The sequence below is a fragment of the Adiantum capillus-veneris genome, chromosome 8 (assembly GCF_014529385.1).
Source record: "Adiantum capillus-veneris isolate H3 chromosome 8, ASM1452938v2, whole genome shotgun sequence".
NCBI lineage: Eukaryota > Viridiplantae > Streptophyta > Polypodiopsida > Polypodiales > Pteridaceae > Adiantum > Adiantum capillus-veneris.
This window is the reverse complement of record NC_140938.1, coordinates 124,774,188-124,791,861: the sequence shown is the minus strand read 5'-3', so window position 1 is coordinate 124,791,861 and position 17,674 is coordinate 124,774,188. Positions and strand designations below refer to the sequence as shown.

General features: G+C 44.9%; 1 protein-coding gene across 1 annotated transcript in view; it reads right to left on the bottom strand.

Annotated features, from left to right (window-relative positions):
* Positions 1 to 215: 215 nt before the first annotated feature.
* Positions 216 to 17,674, bottom strand: part of LOC147452900 (jasmonate-induced oxygenase 2-like) — an 83,078-nt gene continuing 65,619 nt past the window's right edge. Inside the window, exon 3 of the mRNA XM_086518466.1 lies at positions 216 to 710. Within this exon, the coding sequence (XP_086374592.1) occupies positions 501 to 710 (210 nt within the window). The 3' untranslated portion in view covers positions 216 to 500. The remainder of the gene's footprint in view (positions 711 to 17,674) is intronic.

Genomic DNA, 17,674 nt, shown 5'->3' with positions numbered 1-17,674 from the left:
CATTAAAAGTTGAGATTCTCTCTCTCTCTCTCTCTCTCTCTCTCTCTCTCTCTCTCTCTCTCTCATCCAAAGGCAATGCCATAGTATGTAAAGGGACGACTCCTTTATTTTATTTTTAGATTTTCGACAAAACTTCTTATGGCCATTTGAAAATATGTTTGGACATTGCCGGTATAAAGAATATCGTGTTTGAAAGCAAGAATTATATTAGTCAATAAAAAGAACGAAAACTTCTTGATCATTAAATTTAGTGAAAGCATCAATGTCATCAAATCATGAAAGATTGTCTTGCATAACGGCATAAGAGCTGGCCTCTACAATTCTCTCTCAATTTCTTTCTACATCACAATAGTTTTTCACCAACATCAATACTTGTAGTGAAGCCAAGTCGGTATCATTGTTAGTCTTGGACACACCTCGCCGAGCTCAATATACCAAGAACGTTCCCCATGCCACACACACACACACACACACACAGAGAAAGAGAGAGAGAGAGAGAATCAAACTACATTAATCAAGTACTTTTTCGCGTATTCCTTGAACGAGGTTGGGTTATATTTGGGTGCCTTCTGCGTATCAATTAAAATCGCGGCCGGAGATACAACTGCATTGGCAGAAGGATTATGAAAAGCAACAACCGAAAGCCGTGACTTGACGCTGTTCAAGACAACTCTATGTGGTCCACTCTTGTATATTCCATTGCTAAAAATCTGTCATTGCAAAAAAGAGAGAAAAGGAGCAAAAACCTTAATTTTCTTTTTTAAATTTCTAGTGATTTTAACCGGCAACCAACAGGACTTGAAAATCAACTACTGACACCATAAACACAATGGACCACCATGTTATTTGTTCGAAGTTGGCTCGGTTTTTACAAAAATCAATCTCTCTCTCTCTCTCTCTCTCTCTCTCTCTCTCTCTCTCTCTCTCTCTCGCTCGCTCTCTCTCTCTCTCTCTATCTATCTATATATATATATGTATGGGGGGGGGGGGGGGGTTACCCTTTGCTTTACATTAAATTCAATCATTGGACATATGTCTTTCACTCTTGGCCTCATGCATGTCAACTATCGTGAGTCTCTCGCACATCTACGCTTCTGCATTGTTCTATTCTACACCCTATAAGTGCTTAGAATCCCTACCGGAAGGGTGAAAGGGTGGCCAACCCCAACCAAGGGCTTGAGTGCACGTGAGAAAAGCCATAAGCAGGCCCGTTTTTTGCCCTTTTTTTTCAGCTTCCATGTTGATTTGATCAGTGCAACCTCCAGTATGACCACTCATCTTCACTTAGCGATCGATGTTTCATCCTTTTTGGCTGGGCACTCATTTCAACTCTTCAAATATTGTCAGGACCTGACATTTCCTCCGCAGCTTCTCACCATTTGTTGGTGAGGGGGGGTGTTAAGAGTTTTACATTCACTCTCGCCAAATAGGATGAGAAGGAAGAGCAAGGGATGAGAGTATAATAGCCCATTGGCTAACAATAAAGTTGGCAGACAGAGGCGGAGAAGTGCGATCCCCCTTGAAGCAGTACACCCTGACAAAAGGTGTCAGGGTCCAGAAGAAACCGGTAACACTAAGTCGAAAGGAACTGGCATGGGAGTATGGTAGAGGGACAAATGAAGTGGGTAAAGGGAAATGTCAGAATTTGATAACTTGGCCAAGGCATTGAGAGCACTAGAGGTAGAAGCTATCTCGATCCAAGATGAAACATCACCATCTACGTCTGTGGGACGTTCACACCGTCTCCAATAGCATCTACTTCTTGTATGTCCATGTCTTCCACAATAGGTAAGAGTAATCACCTTGCCACAAATCAAAAGCTCATCTCAAAGTTGCTATTGTAACAAACTCGGACACCCCAAGTCAAGATTCTGCCGCAACACAATAGAGATTCACTTCAAAATAATTCACAGATCTGTCACGTGACACATCCAACCCTATGTGTCCGTGCACAAGCTACAGCATGACCAGGGTTCAGTTCAGTCAAATCAGTCTAGAATAGGAAGTGATCTGGCACTTTTGTGAGTCTGTTCGCAAACCGTGCATGTCAAAGACACTTAGATTAGATGCATATCCTCTAGTTGCACACAGCATGACCATCAGATTCCAGTCAGATCCCATCAGTAGCATTTTTACAGTGCATAGACCTATTTTCCCTATTTTTGACATTTTTCACTTATTATTTTTAAGTGACTTTTGTTGGAAAGTAGGTAGGGCAATTTTGCTAAGTTTGTATATAAGCAAACCTAGCGCTAGCACTTTCTGGCAGAAGAGGCAGCAGAAGCACCTTGCTCAACAGGAAACTTCTCAGCAAGACCCCGCACATGAGCAGAGCTAGTGTTTTTGCATCTGCAAGGACCTAGTGTTTTCATCCACAGGCAGCCTGCCGTTTTGTGCACAGCAGATCAGCCTCGGCAGCAGCAAGACAACTCAAGAAGCCTAGCGTTTTGCATTTGCAGGACAACCGGCAGCAGCAGAACAGTTTCCAACCCTAGCGTTTCAGCGTTTTGCAGATTCACCGCGACGAAACATCAAGAACCACCAGCGTTTTCAGTTTTGAGCAGTCAGATACCACAGTAGAGTCCCCGAACCTTGCAGATCTCACCTTTCCACAGCAGATCCTCGCTGCACGGTCAAATCCAGCGCAGTTTGCAATTTCAGCCCGGAAAACGCAGATTACAGCATCTGCGTTTTCAGTGCGTCGTCGTCGCATCGTCGCCATCGGCATCGTCATCGACATAGAGTTAGAATTCAGCAGGTAAAGATTTGCAGATTTCAGCCCTTAGCGTTCTCAGATTTCAGCCCGTCTCGTCGTCGTCCTCATTGTCGTCGACATCGTCGGCAAGTCCAAAGCATTGTAGAGATTTGTGCCATCAATAGTAGACCACTCTCGCCATCGAGAGTGGGGCCCTTGGAGGAGGGTTTTACAACGTATCTGGTGTCTTATTCTCTTCTCTCTCTATCTCTCAATCTCATGCACCTTCATTCACAGTGTTCATCCACTTTGTTTGTGTCTATTGCACTCTCTCACTAAAGGGACCGAAGGTTCTCCATTCCGTGAGTAAAAGGAACCCTTGAGCACTCATCTTGAGCAAAGTTCAACACTCACTTCTGCTACACCTTACATTGGTATCAGTGCTTTGGCAGTGTTCTATATCACTCAAGGAAAGAGCCACAACAATTTTTTTGCTTATTGCGGTCGCACGTAACCCAAGTTGTCTTGGGCGTGTCGATCCCTAATCGTGTTTTTGAAGAGTGACAGGAGACCCAAGAAAGAAGGGCTTGTCCAGCCTCCCCTTGTGCCTCTTTTCACTTATTGAGAGCGGACCGTGCACTTAGCGACCGGCCAATCGACATGAGGTGGGAAAAAGCAACCTTGGTGTGAGCGCAAGGCCACCAAGGGGTGCACCCGCGGAAAAGAGAAGAACTCGGGTGAAGAGAAGATCCTTCTCTAACACAGATTGCAAGCGAAAGAAGAACCTCAAGACCTCAAGAACTCCAAGAACTCCATGAACTCAAGTTCCTCGTGAACTTAAGAATCGAAGACCACCAGAACCCAAGAACCAAGAACCCACGGCTTCAGTGGATGGTCATCACTCGAAGTGGAATTGATACTTCGCTTGGATGTGATGAGCATGAGAGAGGCGAAGTAGAATTTTCCCCACCAGGAGGTTTTTCCGACCCCCCCCTTTCCCCATCTACGCCGAGGATTGCACTAACTCCTATGGAGGAGTTGAAGCAGTTGTTTATGGAAAGGAAGTTAGAACACGAAGAAAGAAAAGCAGAAAGAGAAGCAGAAAGAAAGGCCTACGAAGAAAGGAGGGCAGCCATAGATCGTGAATATGAAGAAAGAATGGCAGCCATAGAGCGTGAGCACGAGCAAGCGCGCTTGGAAGTGAAAGAAAGACGAGTAGAATTTGATCACGAAAACAAAGCACGAAAAGACAAGAGCGACCAACACATGAAAGAGTTCTTGCGACTCTTTACAATTGTGCAGGCGCCAATTGAACAGAATCAAGAGAAAGAGACTCTCTCCGTCTCTTCTTTTGCAAAGCATGACACACAGGATTTGCATGATGATAAGCATGATGATTTGAATGATAATGATAAGCATGATGATTCGAGTGATAATGATGAGCATGATGATTTGGATGACAATGACAAGCATGATGATTTGCATGATCAAGATGTGATTTCTCACATGCATGATGATTTGTATGATCAAGACGTGATTGTTCACACCAGGATGATGGTTTAGTTGATGCTTTTTCTAGCGAAGCTAACCTCGTTGCGATTTAATCAAACACGAAGAACCGATCTTGGCTCTCGAGCCTAGGTCCAAAGAACCCTCACACGAAGTACTATGTGTTCGAATGATTAGTCAGCACGCAATGATCGAGTATTTCATTCGTGATCGTTTCCTGTATTTTAATCAGCGTCTTTATGTGATCCCTTTTCCTAGGCATGACATATTGTACGTTGAGCACGTTTCACTCATGAATGAGCACGGATGTATGTGGATTATGTAACAGACTTGGACACTTGTACTTTGCAACAGATTAATACAAAAAGAAATACCGAAAGGGGCGCCAGTCTTTGGGGCCAATATCTCTAGAGTCTATGCACCGAACTCCGTCGGGCCAGTGTTGAATCAATCGTGAACTGTGAACTGTTTTGAAGTGGTTATTTGGTGCTGTTGCGGTAGATTCTTGACTTGCAGTGTCCAAGTCAGTTACAGATTGTTCATGAAAAGCTGAAAAGTATGCATTCAAGGAAGTCACATTCCCTGTCTCTTTCTTGGCACGACACACTTGTAGAAAGAGCACAAGAAAGTATGAGCACCAAGCATGGGCATTTCTGTTGTGAATTGCCACAGTTGATTGATTTAGATCAGCAAGACAAGATTCGATCTCATTGTTTGCGTGCGTGTGGTGAACGGTTTGGCACTCCGTCTCTTTGTTCATCTACATTGCATGCACATTCTTTGAGGAAGACAAGATTTTTTCCAATCACTTTACATGGAATGGGTATATTCATGTTTCTGTGTTGAAAGTGGTTTCAGGAATTTTCAGCCTCAAAGATTCTTGAGGAAGATAAACGCATGAGTCTAGATGAAGTTGAAGCATTGAAGGAGCCACAGATGACTTTGTGTCGATTTCGACGCGGCCCAATGAAGCCAGCGTTACGGACCTTTATGAAGTTCAAGTATCACACGACCCACACATCCGAGTGGGCCGGCGAAGAGTCCTTTCTAGGATTCCGGATGTTATTGGCCATCTCCCTCGATGCCATACCAGTACCTCACTTTGAAAAGGAGGGGATGCCACATGACACATCCAACCCTATGTGTCCGTGGACAAGCTACAACATGACCAGGGTTCAGTTCAGTCAAGTCAGTCTAGAATAGGAAGTGATCTGGCACTTTTGTGAGTCTCTTCGCAGACCGTGCATGTCCAGACACTTATATTAGATGCATATCCTCTGGTTGCACACAGCATGACCATCAGATTCCAGTCAGATCCCATCAGTAGCATTTTTACAGTGCATAGACCTATTTCCCCTATTTTTGACATTTTTCACTTATTATTTTTAAGTGACTTTTGTTGCAAAGTAGGTAGGGCAATTTTGCTAAGTTTGTATATAAGCAAACCTAGCGCTAGCACTCTCTGGCAGAAGAGGCAGCAGAAGAGAAGCACCTTGCTCAACAGGAAACTTCTCAGCAAGACCCCCCACATCAGCAGAGCTAGCGTTTTTGCATCTGCAAGGACCTAGCGTTTTAATCCACAGGCAGCCTGGCGTTTTGTGCACAGAGGATCAGCCCCGACAGCAGCAAGACAACTCACAGCCTAGAGTTTTGCATTTGCAGGACAACCGGCAGCAGCAGAACAGTTTCCAACCCTAGCGCTTTTGCATCTGTAAGACACTTCAGCGTTTTCAGCCCGTCGTCGTCGCATAGTCACCATCGACATCGTCATCGACATAGAGTTAGAATTCAGCAGGTAAAGATTTGCAGATTTCAGCCCTTAGCGTTCTCAGATTTCAGCCCGTCTCGTCGTCGACACCGTCGGCGCGTCCAAAGCATTGTAGAGATTTGTGCCATCAATAGTAGACCACTCTCGCCATCGAGAGTGGGGCCCTTGGAGGAGGGTTTTACAACGTATCTGGTGTCTTATTCTCTTCTCTCTCTATCTCTCACTCTCATGCACCTTCATTCACAGTGTTCATCCACTTTGTTTGTGTCTATTGCACTCTCTCACTAAAGGGACCGAAGGTTCTCCATTCCGTGAGTAAAAGGAACCCTTGAGCAGTGTTCGCAGCACTCATCTTGAGCAAAGTTCAACACTCACTTCTGCTACACCTTACATTGGTATCAGTGCTTTGGCAGTGTTCTATATCACTCAAGGAAAGAGCCACAACAATTTTTTTGCTTATTGCGGTCGCACGTAACCCAAGTTGTCTTGGGCGTGTCGATCCCTAATCGTGTTTTTGAAGAGTGACAGGAGACCCAAGAAAGAAGGGCTTGTCCAGCCTCCCCTTGTGCCTCTTTTCACTTATTGAGAGCGGACCGTGCACTTAGCGACCGGCCAATCGACATGAGGTGGGAAAAAGCAACCTTGGTGTGAGCGCAAGGCCACCAAGGGGTGCACCCGCGGAAAAGAGAAGAACTCGGGTGAAGAGAAGATCCTTCTCTAACACAGATTGCAAGCGAAAGAAGAACCTCAAGACCTCAAGAACTCCAAGAACTCCATGAACTCAAGTTCCTCGTGAACTTAAGAATCGAAGACCACCAGAACCCAAGAACCAAGAACCCACGGCTTCAGTGGATGGTCATCACTCGAAGTGGAATTGATACTTCGCTTGGATGTGATGAGCATGAGAGAGGCGAAGTAGAATTTTCCCCACCAGGAGGTTTTTCTGACCGCCCCCTTTCCCCATCTATGCCAAGGATTGCACTAACTCCTATGGAGGAGTTGAAGCAGTTGTTTATGGAAAGGAAGTTAGAACACGAAGAAAGAAAAGCAGAAAGAGAAGCAGAAAGAAAGGCCTACGAAGAAAGGAGGGCAGCCATAGATCGTGAATATGAAGAAAGAATGGCAGCCATAGAGCGTGAGCATGAGCAAGCGCGCTTGGAAGCGAAAGAAAGACGAGTAGAATTTGATCACGAAAACAAAGCACGAAAAGACAAGAGCGACCAACACATGAAAGAGTTCTTGCGACTCTTTACAATTGTGCAGGCGCCAATTGAACAGAATCAAGAGAAAGAGACTCTCTCCGTCTCTTCTTTTGCAAAGCATGACACACAGGATTTGCATGATGATAAGCATGATGATTTGAATGATAATGATAAGCATGATGATTCGAGTGATAATGATGAGCATGATGATTTGGATGACAATGACAAGCATGATGATTTGCATGATCAAGATGTGATTTCTCACATGCATGATGATTTGTATGATCAAGACGTGATTGTTCACACCAGGATGATGGTTTAGTTGATGCTTTTTCTAGCGAAGCTAACCTCGTTGCGATTTAATCAAACACGAAGAACCGATCTTGGCTCTCGAGCCTAGGTCCAAAGAACCCTCACACGAAGTACTATGTGTTCGAATGATTAGTCAGCACGCAATGATCGAGTATTTCATTCGTGATCGTTTCCTGTATTTTAATCAGCGTCTTTATGTGATCCCTTTTCCTAGGCATGACATATTGGACGTTGAGCACGTTTCACTCATGAATGAGCATGGATGTATGTGGATTGTGTAACAGACTTGGACACTTGTACTTTGCAACAGATTAATACAAAAAGAAATACCGAAAGGGGCGCCAGTCTTTGGGGCCAATATCTCTAGAGTCTAGGCACCGAACTCCGTCGGGCCAGTGTTGAATCAATCGTGAACTGTGAACTGTTTTGAAGTGGTTATTTGGTGCTGTTGCGGTAGATTCTTGACTTGCAGTGTCCAAGTCAGTTACAGATTGTTCATGAAAAGCTGAAAAGTATGCATTCAAGGAAGTCACATTCCCTGTCTCTTTCTTGGCACGACACACTTGTAGAAAGAGCACAAGAAAGTATGAGCACCAAGCATGGGCATTTCTGTTGTGAATTGCCACAGTTGATTGATTTAGATCAGCAAGACAAGATTCGATCTCATTGTTTGCGTGTTTGTGGTGGACAGCCAAATCCGCTCCGAGTAGGTAGTGCTGCCACTGAGTAAGAGCATGGATAACCGCCATAAGCTCTTTCTCATAAATCTGTACTGTCATCTCCGGTCTACAGAACAATCGGCTCTCGTAAGCAATGACATGGCCTTCTTGCATTAAGACCGCACCCAGATTAGGATCACAAGCATCACAAAATACTTCAAATGACTTCTGCAAGTCCGGCAAAGTCAAATCTGGCCCTATAGTCAATTTCTTTTTCAATGTCTGAAAGGAAGTCACCTCTGTGGATCCCCACGAGAAAGAGACTCCTTTCTGTATCCAGATATGCAAAGGGGAAGCAACCTCTGCAAACTTCGGAATTAACCGTCTGTAGTACGAACACAGTCCCAAGAAGCTTTCAACTTCATGGACATTCTTCAAATCAGGCTAATCACGGATAGTGTCTATCTTCGCCGGATCCATTTGCACATCGAGACAAGTGTCCCAAAAAGTGTATCTCTGAAGCAGATGATCTCTGTGTGCTGCCTCATTCTTGGAGATAACAATGATATCATCAAAGAAAGCGCCAACAAATAGCCTGTACTCTCGAAAAATCATGTCCATCATCCGGTTAAATGTCGAAGAAGCATTGGTTAAGCCAAAAGGCATCACCAAAAACTCAAATAACCCAAAAGTAGTCCGAAAGGCTATCTTGTAGACGTCTTCCGGCGCGATTCGGGTCTGATGATATCCACTCTTCAAGTCAATCCTGCTAAAGCATGAGGATCCCTCTAACCTGTCGAGTGTATCATCGATCGTTCTTGATGGTGATTTTGTTGAGAGCTCTATAATCGATGCACATTCTCCAAGATCCGTCTTTCTTCAAATCCAACAACACTGGAGAGCAATACGGTGAAGTACTAGGCTAGACAAGACCCTTTTCCAAGAGGTCTTTCACTTGGTTCATAATCTTTTCATTCTGTACTCGGCTCACACAGTAAGGTGGCCGATTCGGTGGTGTGCTTCCAGGTGTCAGATCAATGGTATGATCTTCAGGCCCTCTAAAAAGCAATCGGCATGAGTGTGGAGAAAAATCTTGGCGTTCTTTTGTTCAAGTCAAAACATATTCAACCTTTATCCATCGTTCAGTTCTCTCCCAAAAGAATGAGTAAAGAAACTGAAGTTCATCAAGTACAATCTCTGAGCCCTTCATTTATCAAAGTCGCTTTCTCGGCCCGTTAGTCAACCACGGCGTAATTCTTGTGGTACCAAGGGATTCCGAGTAGAACGTCACTCGCGTGCCCTGAACACCCCTGTCATTTGCAAACAAAGTTTGCCAATGCTCGGTGTAATGGCAACATCCCGTCCGGTTGCCAGTCTAACTACCTCCGCCTGTGGCGTCAATCTATCGGACGTAATTCCAAATTGAGCCGCCAATTCCAAGTGAAAAGAAGTTAGCCTTGGCTCCTTCAAAAGAGCTTCCTGATCCTTCACTTTGCCCCAAAAGCGGCAAAGTTTGTACTTTCATTCATTTGATTCGGTGCAGGTCCCACGCCATGTGGTACCAGTTCTACTTTTCTATCTGCCTTTTCTGTCACGTTCCTCAGCTGCTCTCGAACTCTCAGACCTGTCGTCATCTTTATCATTCTGTTCTTTCTGTGCCTTTTTAGGGCACTTCGCAGAGATATGTTCATGTTTCCCGCATCCAAAGCACTTCCCCTCTCTGATGAAGCGAGCTCTCTCCTAAGGAGTAAGCTTGGGGCGTGCATCCTTTTTCTCTGGGTTGCCCTTTTTCTTTCTACTTTCATTCCCAGAAATCTGTTCAGCTCGTTGTGTCATGGCCTCATCTGTGGGGTAGGTCAGACTGCCAGAGTGAATGGCAAAACCCCGCTTCGCATGATTCATCAACTCCTGAATAGAAGCTTACTTCTACTCCAAGCAGTGATCTCGGATCTCTGTAGGTAGACCCAAGGTGAACCGCTCAATCTCTTCTCTAAACGAGATCTTCTTGAATGAAGAGGCGGGTAGAAAAGAGCTCCAGAATCTTTCACAGTAAGCATTGATTGTATCTTTCTTGGTCATTTAAAGATGGTTCCAAGCAGCTCGTATATCTCGTTCATACTCTTGCATCAACCAAGAAGAAATAAAAAGCTTGTTGAATTTCAGCCATTTAATTGGCGCAGTCTTGTTTAAAAGAAGCGTGGACCACCAAGTACGAGCATTCCCCTTAAAGTAAGAGGCAGCTCTCCGAATCTTGGAGTGCTCTGAATAGCGTCCTCCCGCGAAAGCGATGTCAAACTGCTATATAAAAGACAAAGCCTTCCAAGCATCTAAGTATCCTAAAAAAGTATCAAACTTGATCGAGTGGCCACCTTCCTTAAACTCTCGGACTTTTTTGCTTTTATCTTCGAGAAAGTCATACTGGTTGGCTTTGTAAAAATTCTTCTTGTTCGCATAAAAGTTTCCGTCATCGGAATCTGAGCTGTCTATAGACGAGTCCTCAGTAGGACTGTCAGTCTCTGGGCGAGATTTAGCCTTCTTTGCCTTTTTCTTGCCCTTTCTGAAGCTTTGTTTCTTGCTTCGCTTTTTACCTTTTCTGTCTTCTTCGCTCGAATCTGAAGAGCTAGAAGAACTGTCAAAAGAAGAAGAAGAAGAAGAAGAAGAAGAAGAACTGGGTACTCCTTCAAATCGAACACGCTTCTTCTGTTTCTTTGCCTTGTCAAATGTCGACTGACGACCCAAATAACCCGGGAAGTCAGTGCTTTTCTTTTGCATTTTGCCGTGCTTTTTGGCTTTCTTTTGCACGTCAAAAAGCTGAGCAATCCGTGCATCAACCACCTCTTGTAATTCCTTCTCTGAATACTGTTTGTGATCAGAAGGTTTCTTGAGAGCAGGTTTCAGGGGTGGTGTAGTGGTTTTCTGCCAGTGCGCATGCACTTCCTTGAAAGAAGTCTCGCTCATATATTTTGCCAATTTCGGATCCTTCGCAAAACTGAGCATCATCTTTGTTGCAGCGCCGATCAATTGACGACGCTTCATCTCTCTTTGCTCCGCCTGAGTAGGTCGAGGCGGGCCATACTCTCTGCCGGAATCTTCGTTGTGATCCCTACCCGCATCTCCAGATGCAGAGGGAGTCAATTGATCCTTGCGTGAAGCCATAGGTGCTGCGGAAAAAAAAAAATTGGGGACCGTATTTCCTGTAGAAGAGAAATTGGTCGTGCTCTGATACCACTGTAACAGACTTGGACACTCCAAGTCAAGAATCAATCGTGACAGCACCAAATAACCACTTCAAAACAATTCACAAATCACAATAGATTTGCATTGGCCCGGCGGAGTTCCGTGCCTAGAGATATTGGCCCCAAAGACTGGCGCCCCTTTCGGTATTTCTTTATGTATTAAATCAATGTCAAAGTACAAAGAGCGGTTAGGGTTTCACTCTTAGACTCTGCGTCCAGATGCTCTAAGAAGTGAGCCCTAAACCACTAATTTAAAGGGTACAAGGGATGCCCAAAAACAGAGCCCCAAAAGCTTCAAAACAAAAGCAATCTCTCTCTCTCTCTCTCTCTCTCTCTCTCTCTCTCAAGAGAGAGCCAATAATAAAAGCAAATCAGAGCTCTCTCTCTCCAATCCCTTGCGTAGCCAAGAGGAGAAAAAGCAAGAAATTAACGTCGCTAGCTGGGCTTTTCCACTTCCGAAAAATCCCGAAAAATCCGTACACTACTGCCACGTGGCACTAGCGCCAACTTTTAGGGTTTCCAGCCACTTAGGGTTTCAGCCAGCAATTAGGGTTAGGGTTTCCAAAAATTAGGGTTTCTGGCAGAAATTAGGGTTTCTGGCAGAAATTAGGGTTTTTGCCGTTGGTAGCCACGTCATCACTTTGTGACACTTAGTACTAAGTACTTGCAACTTAAGTCTTACAAGTTAGAACATGAAAGATCTGTCCATGGACATTGGAAACGGCAATGTCCGAAAAAAGAAGAATCGTGATCTTGAAAGTGGTGGCGGCCATAGTAGATCCGCTACCCGAGCCTCGCCACATGTAGGTCATGGTTGTTTGAGCAGTCGAAATTGGTTAAATGTAGTCGAAATTGTAATCACCCGGAGAGAAAATAAAAATTATATATTTTTATTTTTATTTTTATTTTTAAAAACGTACGAGTCGTACGGAACGTACGAATCGTCCCGTATGCCGTACGAGGACAACCTTGGTCTTGTCCGGGCACCGCTAGAACTGCCTCGGAGTAACTCCCCTCTTCTGCAAACCCGCTGCACTAGATTCACCGTCGCTGAATTCGGGGTTCTCTCACAGTAGGCTATGCTAAACCGAATGCTTCAAGGTAAAGTTCCAAAATCTGAGGAGTATTTGCTAGGTCCTCCTCCTCCATCCACTTCGCATCCAATGCAGGATAGTTCTTGAATTTAACCAAGAACCGCCTAATCACTTACGAAGTTTTCCAATGACATGCGTAATGGCTATTTCCCGTTCGGGCGCCGCTAGAACTGCCTCTGCTGGTGGTCCCATCGTGTAGGGTGTAATCTCGAGCTGCGCCGCCAATTCAGGTGAAATGAAGTTGGCCTTGGCTCCTCCATTGAAAAAGATAAGGGCTTCTTGATCTTTCACTTTGCCCCAAGCTCGGCAAAGTTCTGTACTTTCATCTATCTCACTTGGATCGATACCCATGCAATCTGGTACCAGTCCTGCTTTCATCTTGTCTTTTATGCCATGTTCCTCAGCTGCTCTAGAACTATCTGGCATGTCTTCAGTTTGTCTTTGTTGTGCCTTTTTGGGGCACTTTGCGGAGCTGTGCCCTTGTTCCCCGCAACTAAAACACTTCCCCTCTTTGAGATAGTCAGCCCTTTCTCGAAGAGTCAGTCGGGGTCGTGTGTCCTTTTCTTGGGAACTCTTTTTCTTTCTACTTTAATTGGTGGAGGTATGTCTGGTCCTCTGAGTCAAGATCTCATCAATGGGGTAAGTCAAATTCCTCGAATGTATCGAGAAACCCTGTTTCGCATGACCCATTAAGGGTGGGTTCAGACTAGGTGACAGAAGAAAAATGCAAAGGGTCATCGATCCTTCATGGCAAAATTTCATTGGTTGGAGTTGAGGCACTCTTCCGCCGGGCCCTCCATTTTTCTTCCGACCCCCCCCTCGGACGAGTTGATGGCCTCTCTCAGCCCCCTTCACTTTTTCACTTTTTCTCCTCCACACCGTTCACACTAGGCGGCGGTACATTTAGGAAGGCTTGTTTCTTCCGCCGGTTCAGTCTGAACCAAGCCTAATTCTTGGATAGAATTCGACTTTTGTTCAAGGGAGTAATCTCGGATCTCTGTAGGGAGTCCGCAGCAAAACCGCTCAATCTGTTTCTTAAAGGTGACCTTCTTAAATGAAGAAATTGGTAGAAACGAGTCCCAAAACCTCTCGCAATGAGCGTCCAAAGAATCTCCCTTGGTCATTCAAAGATGGTTCTGAGCGGTTCTTACATCCAGTTCCTACTCCCAGGTCAGCCAAGAAGAAATAAGGTGTCTTTTGAATTTCAACCACTTGACTAGAGCTTCTTCCCTCAGAAGAAGAGTGGACCACCATGTTCGAGCATTTCCCTTGGGAGATGCAGCCCTCCTAATCTTGGAGTGCTCTAAGTAGTGCCCTCCAAAGAAGGCTATGTCAAACTGCTAGATGAAGGCCAAAGCCCTTGCAACATCTCGGAATCCAAAAAAGGATTCAAAATTTATGGGTTGTCCACCTTTAAATTCTTTTGTTTTCTTGCTCTTGTCTTTGAGGAAGTCATATTCCGAGTCCGAACTGTCAAAGGACGACTCCTCCGTAGAGCTATTAGAAACTGGTCGAAATATGAGTTTCTCTGACTTTTTCTTGCCCTTTCCGAAGCTTTGCTTTTTGCTTTGCTTTTTGCCCTTTCTGTCCTCCTCGCTCGAGTCGAAAGAGCTAGAAGAACTGTCAGAAGAAGAGGAAGAAGAAGAACTGGGTAGTCCTTTAAAGCGAACACGCTTCTTCTGCTTTCTTACAGATGCAAAAGAAGATTGACTGCCCAAATAACGAGGGTAGTCAGTCCCCTTCTTGCACTGTCTGAACCATCTCTTGAAGTTCTTGTTCTATAAACATCCTCCGAGAAGGAGGTTTCTTGAGTGCCGGTTTAATTGGTGATTCGGTGGTTTTCTGCCACTGAGTGTGCACTTCACCAATGGATTACGGAGACAAAAATTTTGCAAACTGAGGGTCTTTCGCAAATTGAATCATTTGCTTTGTGCACTCGTCAACCTGCTGTCGACACTGAATCTCTTGAAGTTCATACTGAGTAGGCTGAGGTGGCCCGTACTCTTCTTCTGTTAATTCCTTTGAATCTTTTATGTGGTCTCCTCCTGCCTCAACGGATGCAGAAGAAGTCCACTAATTCTTTTCGAAGTCCATCAGTATCGTGAAATAAAGGATCTGATTCCCTGGTAGAAGAGAAATCTGCCGTTCTCTGATACCACTGTAATAAACTTGGACATCCCAAGTCAAGAATCTGCCGCGACACAGTAGAGATTCGCTTCAAAATGACTCACAAATCAGAAGAGAGTCGACACACCCCGGCGTAGTTCCGTGCCAAGAGATATTGGCCCCAAAGACTCGTGCCCCTTTTGGTATTTATTTTTAGATTAATCTTTGAGCAAAGTACAACAAACCCGCGAGTGCTCTCTCTTAGACTCTGCATCCAGATGCTCTGCAGAGTGATCCCCTAGGGTCACTTAGAAAAAGTTACAAGGGATGCTAAAAGCAGAGTCCCAAAAGCTTTTAAAATAAAAAGCAACTGTCCCAAAATCAACTGATCTAAAATCTACCAACAGAAGCTGTCAACGTAATCTGTGGAAATCCGCACGCTCTGCCACGTCCGCAAGACAGCGTAAGTTGCGGCATTCCGTACTGCTGCCACGTCAGCCTGTCAACGCGAAAAGCGGTCATCCGTACAGTGCCACACCAGCTGTCAGGCGTCAACAGTCAGCGCTTATCACGGGATTCCGTATTGTCAGTCAATTTGGGTGTGCGTTTGTTCGGGTGGCTCTGCCACGTCACCAATTTGTGACAGCTACTGCAAGAAATAAGAGCTTGAAGGGAAGGAAATTGCGAGTACTGCATGCTCAGCAGACTCTCCTCAAGAGCAAGGTTGAAGGATCCAGCCAGAGGTAGCTGCCTCATACAGGTTGCAAAGGTTGTCCCAAACCTTATGTGCTAATCAAAATGAAGCTGTGAAATCACAAAATGTGCACGACTCCCTATGCTCTCATCCTTTCTTCCCTTCACATGTGAGGAGCAATGGTTAGAGGAGACGCTTCTTCAGTTTGTTCATCACCACACACTAACACACATGAGGCAGTGGTTGTCAAATGACAGAGCTGTTGAGCTCCTCACTATGAGATTTCTAGTGTGCATTGGAGCCATGGATTAGAGTGAGGTCCAAAGTTGATGTGTACGTAGTGTACATGGTGGAACTGTACATACTATATGTTGTTTCGTACATGTAGAATTTTAGGTACGTAAAAATACGTACCATTGGCAAAACTACCTAGTATAATGAGTTTAACAGTCAACATCTTCACAGACGTAACACATGTTACATATAGAGACTATCTACACCACTGAGCACCTATAGTCGATGGAATCTACGCACCGGAGCGGTAGAGTGCACTCTGTTCACCTCACTTTGCAAGTTCTTTGTGACTGTTTTGCTCTCTCCAGAGACTCAACTTTGAGCAGAGCATTTGTTGCGTAAAGAGCTAAGAGTCAAAGATTATGCAAAAGGAAGATGAAGTGGATACTTTTCTTTGTCACAAGCTACTAACGTGACAAGCTACTAAAGACCTAGAGGGTTGGGCACCTTAGCCCTAACCCTAGCCAACCTATAGATCCCAGCCGAGGGGCCTAGACCCTAGCAAAATCAAAAGAAGATGAAGTCCTCACCAACTTACTGATCCTCGCCGAGTGGCACATGGGTTAGGATTAAAATCCTAACCCCCAACAACTTATGGGACCCTCATCCCATGGGGCCTGAAATAAAGCAAGACTCTACTCACACATAAATATTGTGTAGGAACTTATCACGTGGTAGTTGTACCGGTGCCCGTGTTTTGCATTGAGGGGGGCAGCGGGGCCAGATGCTTTTAGAGTTTATGCTTTTCATATAAACTACTTTTGATGGCCAAGGGCCTTTATAAGAGAACCAAGGGCTCACTCTCTGGCATCCTTCCCACGGGATATGCAAAATTGTGCTAAAGCAATATAAAGAAACATTGAAAGGGGCACCACAGTTTGGGGCCAATGCTCTCTTGGGGTGGAAATCCGCCACTCCGTGTCTCATGTGAAGTGTATCTCTTTCAGCTCAGTTTTTTTGAAGCGTCTAAAGTCTGTTCAATCTGTTCTTTTCCATTGGCATGTGGTGCTCTTCTGTTACAGTGGTATCAAAGCTTCAGTCGTGTGCTTTTCAAAAGCATACCCGTCCTTCTAAGAGGAGACAAAGCAAGATGGTGCTTCCAGATTTCACAAGAAATTTGTTTCCCTTTTTGAGAGAGAAAAATCCAAGGAAAGCTTCACATTTTTTGCGCAGTGTCGATGAACTACTCGAAGTATCAAAGGTCTTTCAAGCCATTGCTTTTTTCAGAGACAGTGCCATGCAACGGTGGATGTCTATAGCTACCAAGCTACACACTCCAAGGACTTTGCAAGCTTTCAAGAAAATTGTTGCCTGAAGTTACATGGCATCTTCTTTTCCTAGACATCTATTTCCAGGTGTCTCTCTTCAAGTTGATAACCTTGGAGGCCCAGTGTGATAGCTGTATCATTGGACTGCCATCACCGCTACGGGAATCTGTCCAAGCCAACTCCGACCATTCAAAAGCTTATAGACCATGCTGCGGTCAGCTACAACCTTATGGAAGGAACCTAACCCTAACTTTGGTGCAGGTCTTAATGTAACACACTTGGACACTCCAAGTCGAGATTCTACAGCGACACCACAAGAATTCACTTCAAAAGTTCACAGTCACAATTGATTCGACACCGGCCCGACGCAGTTCTGTGCCTAGAGATGTTGGCCCCAAAGACTGGCGCCCCTTTTGGTATTTCTTTTTGTATTAATCTGCAACTCAAAGTACAAGTGAGTGGGAGGATCTCACTCTCAGACTCTGCGTCCAAATGCTCTGAGAAGTGGGAGGCTTGCCCACGTATTTAAAGGTTACAAGGGATGCCAAAAGCAAAGCCCCAAAAGCTGAAAACTTGAAAGCTGGGCAAAAATAAAGCACTTTCAGTTTTCCTCTCACAAGCCCTCTTAGGGAATTAAAGCAAGGCTCTCTCTCTTATCTCCTTGCGTAGAATCCAACGTAGCCAAAAGCTGCCAGCGACTTTCATAAAAAGCCGGCATTCCGTACAGCATGCCACGTCAGCGTGAAATGCAGGGACATTATGGCAGGGCCACGTCAACATTTCAGCAGCATTTTCAACGGGGTTCCTGCAAGAGAGGGGGGTGTGTGTGTGTGTACT